General features: G+C 43.0%; 1 protein-coding gene across 1 annotated transcript in view; it reads right to left on the minus strand.

Annotated features, from left to right (window-relative positions):
- LOC111969135 (mucin-5AC-like) overlaps positions 1-7,984 on the minus strand; it is a 36,917-nt gene that overhangs the window by 18,381 nt on the left and 10,552 nt on the right. The window contains exons 17-18 of the mRNA XM_023995077.2: positions 7,512-7,514; positions 7,102-7,203 (exon numbers count right to left, since the gene is read on the minus strand). Of these exons, the coding sequence (XP_023850845.2) occupies positions 7,102-7,203; positions 7,512-7,514 (105 nt within the window). The remainder of the gene's footprint in view (positions 1-7,101; positions 7,204-7,511; positions 7,515-7,984) is intronic.

Consider the following 7,984-nt stretch of genomic DNA (forward strand, 5'->3'; position numbering starts at 1 on the left):
GTCCGATCATGCAGCTTCTTCTCCAGTTAGTGGAAAGAGCACTGCGTTTAACAATTCCTGCTGAAGTGGATTTAAAAAAAAAAGTAAAGTAATGAAATACATAAAGCCATATTTAACACATGATCAGTGAAAGTAACAAAACCGAAAGATTCAGTAGATGTTATGTAAAATAACAGTTAGGATTGGATCAAATTAAGTTGGATCTTAGACGTGATTTTCAAGCTGGACTTGATATATGAGTGTTTTATGAAGCACTAAAAAAGTACTGTAAATTATAGGTAAAAATGCATCATGTTTAAATACTCAAAAATCTGAGGCAAATAGTTGTCTACATTTTTGTAAGAGGACCTAACACAAAATATTTTTTCGGTGTACGTAACCGATACCGTAGAATCTGTCAGGAATGGAATGGGATACGGGGGGCTAACGATCAGCAGCGGTTACGGTGTTTGGGTTTTACCTTACTGGTTATTTGGACAAATCCCGATTTCGTAGGTGTTGGCATCTTTCACATTTTTGAAGGGGACATTTGGCCTGTTAAATTTGCCTGGTGGTGCTCCATGTTCCGGTTCCCATCCTAATCGTAGCATCTCTTAATCCCTTTTCATCCATTTTCAAAAAGCAAACAGTAATATCTCTCCCTCCCTCTCTCATTTCATGTCCTCTTTCTTTATCTCTCTTTGTTCCTCTCCCTCCCCCTCTTCCCTTCAAGAAAGTATCATCCCACAGGTCACTAGTTATTCCCCATCTCTTTCATCTTCTCTTATTTTGTCTCATTCCTCCGTCCCTCCTCAGAAAACCTGAGTCTACACCTCCACTATGGTGAATCACTAAAACAATACAGAAATACACTACGGAAAAAAGAAGGAACAGCACGTCAGAAATCAGCTCAATGTAATTGAAGAATTCATAGACTCTCCATTTCTGGGAAAATTGGAAAACACTAAACAAACAACACGAATAATTATCTATCCAAAACGGAGATGTATGGGTAAACCACTTCTCCAATCGTTTTGGCTCTATAACAAAGAATAAAGAGCAAAAACATATACATGATCAAATACAAATCTTAGAATCACCTACTAAAGACTACCAGAACCCACTGGATTCTCCAATTACATTGAATGAACCACAGGACAAAATACAAACCTAAAATGGCCTGTGGTGTTGATGGTATTCTCAATGAAATGATAAAATATACACACCACAAATTCCAATTGGCTATACTAAAACTCTTTAACATCATCCTCAGCTCTGTCATCTTCCCCAATAATTGGAACTAAGGACTGATCACCCTAATCCACAAAAGTGGAGACAAATTTGACCCCAATAACTACCGTGGGATATGTGTCAACAGCAGCCTTGGGAAAATCCTCTGCGTTATCATTAACAGCAGACTCGTACATTTCCTCAGTGAAAACAATGTACTGAGTAAATGGCAAATTGGCTTTTAACCAAGTTACCGTACGACAGACCACGTATTCACCCTGCACACCCTAATTCACATTACAAACTTATCAAAACAAAGGCCAAGTCTTCTCATGCTTTGTTGATTTCAAAAAAAGCCTTCAATTCAATTTGGCATGAGGGTCTGCAATACAAATGGATGGAAAGTGGTAGGCATTAGCCTACATTATATCAACTGTCCCGCAGGCGACCCACCGATCCTGAAAAAAGCTTTCAGGGGGATTTGCATCTTCTTTTCGGCGCCGTGGTAAGGCATGTCTGTTAAAACACTACAGTAAATACTTCAGTCATGTCTGTAAAAACCTACAGTAAATACTACAGTCATGTCTGTAAAACACTACAGTAAATACTACAGTCATGTCTGTAAAAACACTACAGCAAATACTACAGTAATGTTATGTAAGAACACTACAGTAAATTCTACAGTCATGTCTGTAAGACACTACAGTAAACATCAGTAAACACTCAGTAATACTACTAAATACTACATTCATGTCTGTAAGAACACTACAGTAAATTCTACAGTAATATACTACAGTAAATTACTACAGTAATGTATGTAAACACTACAGTAAATTCTACAGTAAATACTACAGTAAATACTACAGTAATGTATGTAGAACACTACAGTAAATACTACAGTAATACTACATTCATGTCTGTAAGAACACTACAGTAAATACTACAGTAAATACTACAGTCATGTATGTAAGAACACTACACGTAATTCTACAGTAAATACTACAGTCATGTATGTAAGAACACTACAGTATAAATTCTACAGTAAATACTACATCATGTCTGTAAGAACACTACAGTAAATATCTACAGCTAAACTACAGTCATGTATGTAAGAACACTACAGAAATTCTACAGTCATGTATGTAAGAACACTACAGTAAATTCTACAGTCATGTCTGTAAGAACACTACAGTAAATTCTACAGTAAATACTACAGTCATGTATGTAGAACACTACAGTAAATTCTACACGTCATGTCTGTCTCGCCCAACTACCCCTATACGCAGCCCACCTCCCAAATCTCCCACCTCTCCTCCAACTTCTCTAAACCAAGCCCATATTCAATCCCTCACCTCTCCTCAACTTCTCTAAACCAAGCCCATATTCAATCCCTCACCTCTCCTCCAACTTCCTCTAAACAAAGCCCATATTTCAATCCCTCACCTCTCCTCAACTTCCTCTAAACCAAGCCCATATTTCAATCCTCACCTCTCTCCAACTCCTCTAAACCAAACCCATATTTCAATCCCTCACCTCTCCTCCAACTTCCTCTAAACCAACCCATATTTCAATGCCCTCCACTCTCTCCAACCTTCCCTAAACCAAGCCCCATATTTCAATCCCTCACCTCTCCTCCAACTTCCTCTAAACCAAGCCCATATTTCAATCCCTCACCTCTCCTCCAACTTCCTCTAAACCAAGCCCATATTTCAATCCCTCACCTCTCCTCCAACTTCCTCTAAACCAAGCCCAATTTCAATCCCTCACCTCTCTCCAACTTCCTCTAAACCAAGCCCATATTTCAATCCCTTACTCTCTCCCAACTTCCTCTAAACCAAGCCCATATTTCAATCCCTCACCTCTCCCCAACTTCCTCTAAACCAAGCCCATATTTCAATCCCTCACCTCTCCTCAACTTCCTCTAAACCAAGCCCATATTTCAATCCTCACCTCTCTCCAACTTCCTCTAAACCAAGCCCATATTTCAATCCCTCACCTCTCCCCCAACTTCCTCTAAACCAAGCCCATATTTCAATCCCTCACCTCTCCTCCAACTTCCTCTAAACCAAGCCCATATTTCAATCCTACCTCTCCTCCAACTTCCTCTAAACCAAGCCCATATTTCAATCCCTCACCTCTCCCCAACTTCTTTCTAAACCAAGCCCATATTTCACATCCCTCACCTCTCCTCCAACTTCCTAAACCAAGCCCATATTTCAATCCTCACCTCTCCTCCACTTCCTCTAAAACAAGCCCATATTTCAATCCCTCACCTTCCTCCAACTTCCTCTAAACCAAGCCCATATTTCAATCCCTCACCTCTCCTCCAACTTCTCTAAACCAAGCCCATATTTCAATCCCTCCTCTCCTCCAACTTCTCTAAACCAAGCCCATATTTCAATCCCTCACCTCTCCTCCACTTCCTCTAACCAAGCCCATATTTCAATCCCTCACCTCCTCCAACTTCCTCTAAACCAAGCCCATTTTCAATCCTCACCTCTCCTCCAACGCCTCTAAACCAAGCCATATTTCAATCCTCACCTCTCCTCAACTTCCTCTAAACCAAGCCCATATTTCATCCCTCACTCTCCTCCAACTCCTCTAAACCAAGCCCATATTTCAATCCCTCACCTCTCCTCCAACTTCCTCTAAACCAAGCCCATATTTCAATCCCTCACCTCTCCTCCAACTTCCTCTAACCAAGCCCATATTTCAATCACTCACTCTTCCTCCAACTTCCTAAACCAAGCCCATATTTCAATCCTCACTCTCCTCCAACTTCCTCTAAACCAAGCCCATATTTCAATCCCTCACCTCTCCTCCAACTTCTCTAAACCAAGCCCATATTTCAATCCCTCACCTCTCCTCCAACTTGCTCTAAACCAAGCCCAATTTCAATCCCTCACCTCTCCTCAACTTCCTCTAACCAAGCCCATATTTCAATCCCTCACCTCTCCTCCAACTTCCTCTAAACCAAGCCCATATTTCAATCCCTCACCTCTCCTCAACTTCCTCTAAACCAAGCCCATATTTCAATCCTCACCTCTCCTCCAACTTCTCTAAACCAAGCCCATATTTTCATATCCTCACCTCTCCTCCAACTTCCTCAAACCAAGCCCATATTTCAATCCCTCACTCTCCTCCAACTTCCTCTAAACCAAGCCCATATTTCATCCCTCACCTCTCCTCCAACTTCCTCTAACCAAGCCCATATTTCAATCCCTACCTCCTCCAACTTCCTCTAAACAAGCCCATATTCAATCCCTCACCTCTCCTCCAACTTCCTCTAAACCAGCCCATATTTCAATCTCCCACCTCTCTCCAACTTCCTCTAAACCAAGCCCATATTTCAATCCCTCACCTCTCCTCCAACTTGCTCTAAACCAAGCCCATATTTCAATCCCTCACCTCTCTCCAACTTCTCTAAACCAAGCCCATATTTCAATCCCTCACCTCTCCCAACTTCCTCTAAACCAAGCCCATATTTCAATCCCTCACCTCTCTCCAACTTCCTCTAAACCAAGCCATATTTCAATCCCTCACCTCTCCTCCACTTCCTCTAAACCAAGCCCATATTTCAATCCCTCACCTCTCTCCAACTCCTCTAAACCAAGCCCATATTTCAATCCCTCACCTCTCCTCCAACTTCCTCTAAACCAAGCCCATATTTCAATCCCTCACCTCTCCTCCAACTTCCTCTAAACCAAGCCCATATTTCAATCCCTCACCTCTCTCCAACTTCCTCTAAACCAAGCCCATATTTCAATCCCTCACTCTCCTCCAACTTCCTCTAAACAAGCCCATATTTCAATCCCTCACCTCTCCTCCAACTTCCTCTAAACCAAGCCCATATTTCAATCCCTCACTCTCCTCCAACTTCCTCTAAACCAAGCCCATATTCAATCCCTCACCTCTCTCCAACTTCCTCTAACAAGCCCATATTTCAATCCCTCACCTCTCCTAAACTTGCTCTAAATCCAAGCCCATATTTTCAATCCTCACCTCTCCTCCAACTTCCTCTAAACCAAGCCCATATTTCAATCCCTCACTCTCCTCCAACTTCCTCAAAACCAAGCCCATATTTCAATCCCTCACCTCTCCTTCCAACTTCCTCTAAACCAAGCCCATATTTCAATCCCTCACCTCTCCTCAACTTCCTCTAAACCAAGCCCATATTCTCAATCCCTCACCTCTCCTCCAAACTTCCTCTAAACCAAGCCATATTTCAATCCTCACCTCTCCTCAACTTCTCTAAACCAAGCCATATTTCAATCCCTCACCTCTCCTCCAACTCCTCTAAACCACCCATATTTCAATCTCCTCACCTTCCTCCAACTTCCTCTAAACCAAGCCCATATTTCAATCCTCACCTCTCCTCCAACTTCTCTAAACCAAGCCCATATTCAATCCCTCACCTCTCCTCCAACTTCCTCTAAACCAAGCCCATATTCAATCCCTCACTCTCCTCTCAACTTCCTCTAAACCAACCCATATTTCAATCCCTCACCTTCCTCCAACTTCCTCTAACCAACCGCATATTTCAATCCTCACCTCTCTCCAAACTTCCTCTTAACCAAGGCCATATTTCAATCCTCACCTCTCCTCCAACTTCCTCTAAACCAAGCCCATATTTCAATCCCTCACCTCTCCCCAACTTCCTCTAACCAGCCCATATTTCAATCCCTCACCTCTCCTCAACTTCCTCTAAACCAAGCCCATATTTCAAATCCCTCACCTCTCCTCCAACTTCCCCTAAACCAAGCCCATATTTCAATCTCCACCTCTCCTTCCAACTTCTCTAAACCAAGCCATATTTCAATCCCTCACCTCTCCTCCAACTTCCCCTAAACCAACCATATTTCAATCCCTCACCTCTCCTCCAACTTCCTCTAAACCAACCCATATTCAATCCCTCACCTCTCCTCCAACTTCCTCTAAACCAAAGCCCATATTTCAATCCCTCACTTTCTCCAACTTGCTTAAACCAAGCACCTCCCAACATCCTCACCTCTCCTCCAACTTCCCTAAACCAAGCCCATATTTCAATCCCTCACTCTCTCCAACTTCCTCTAAACCAAGCCCATATTTCAATCCCTCACCTCTCCCAACTTCCTCCTAAACCAAGCCCATATTTCAATCCTCACTCTCCTTCCAACTCCTCTAAACCAAGCCCATATTTCAATCCCTCACTCTCCTCCAACTTCCCCTAAACAAGCCCATATTTCAATCCTCACTTCTTCCCAACTTCCTCTAAACCAAGCCCATATTTCAATCCCTCACTTCTCCTCCAACTTCCCCTAAACCAAGCCCATATTTCAATCCTCACCTCTTTTCCCAACTTCCCCTAAACCAAACCCATATTTCAATCCCTCACCTCTTTCCCAACTTCCCCTAAACCAACCATATTTCAATCCCTCACCTTCCTATCCAACTTCCCTAAACCAAGCCCATATTTCAATCCCTCACCTCTCCAACTTCCCCTAAACCAAACCCATATTTCAATCCTCACCTATCCTCCAACTTCCCTAAACCAACCCATATTTCAATCCTCACCTCTTCCAACTTCCCCTAAACCAAGCCCATATTTCAATCCCTCACCTCTTTCCAACTTCCCTAAACCAGCCAATATTTCAATCCTCACCTCTTTCCCAACTTCCCCTAAACCAAGCCCATATTTCATACCCCACCTCTTCCATCCCTAAACCAAACCCATATTATCCCTCACCTCTAACTTCCCAACCAACCCATATTCAATCCCTCACACTATCTCCAACTCCCCTAAAACAAACCCATATTTAATCCCACCTATCCTCCAATCCTAAACAAGCCCATATTAATCCTCATCTCGTTCCCACTTCCTCTAAACAACCATATTTGTGTGTTCAGTCTTACCGACCTGCGGGGATGTCTCAGACAGGCCCATGGAGCGCGGAGAACCACGACTGGTCACAGGCGGACATTTTACCAAAGACACTGACTTCATCACACGACACTCTGGAACACAGGAGAGAGAAAAGATGATCGAGACTGTGTGTGTTACCCTTCAGTGCCTTGATCAAGGGCACAATGGCAGAAGCTAGCACCTGAGATCTGCTACCCTCCTACATTGTCATTTCCTTTAACATGATTCACCCACCAGACTGGGATTCAAAACCAGCAACATTTACATTTACATTTACGTCATTTAGCAGACGCTCTTATCCAGAGCGACTTACAAATTGGAAAGTTCATACATATTCGTCCTGGTCCCCCCGTGGAATTGAACCCACAAACCCTGGCGTTGCAAAGCGCCATGCTCTAACCAACTGGACACACGGGACCGACCACACGGCAACTCTCAGGTCTCTAGTCTCTTTAACCTCTAAGGAGAGAGACTCTCCCTTCATGTCATCAGCCTGCACCCAAAACAGGTATTTTAATTAAACCGTCCTGGTCCCCCGTGGAATTGAACCCACAACCCTGGCGTTGCAAGCGCATGCTCTACCAACTGAGCCACACGGGACCGACCACACGGCAACTCTCAGGTCTCTAGTCTCTTTAACCTCTAAGGAGAGAGACTCTCCCTTCATGTCATCAGCCTCCACCAAAACAGGTATTTAAATTAACCATTATGTCTAATTAACTCACACTTCATTATATCTTGATTATTGCTTCATCTATGAGTCTCTTCACACTTACTACACTTTTCATACAAAAATACCATTGGCTACACAAATGGCTGAGGACACATAGCGGACGATACTGTTGGGCCATATCTCAATTGCTATAGTATCCA

The sequence above is a fragment of the Salvelinus sp. IW2-2015 genome, linkage group LG10 (assembly GCF_002910315.2).
Source record: "Salvelinus sp. IW2-2015 linkage group LG10, ASM291031v2, whole genome shotgun sequence".
NCBI lineage: Eukaryota > Metazoa > Chordata > Actinopteri > Salmoniformes > Salmonidae > Salvelinus > Salvelinus sp. IW2-2015.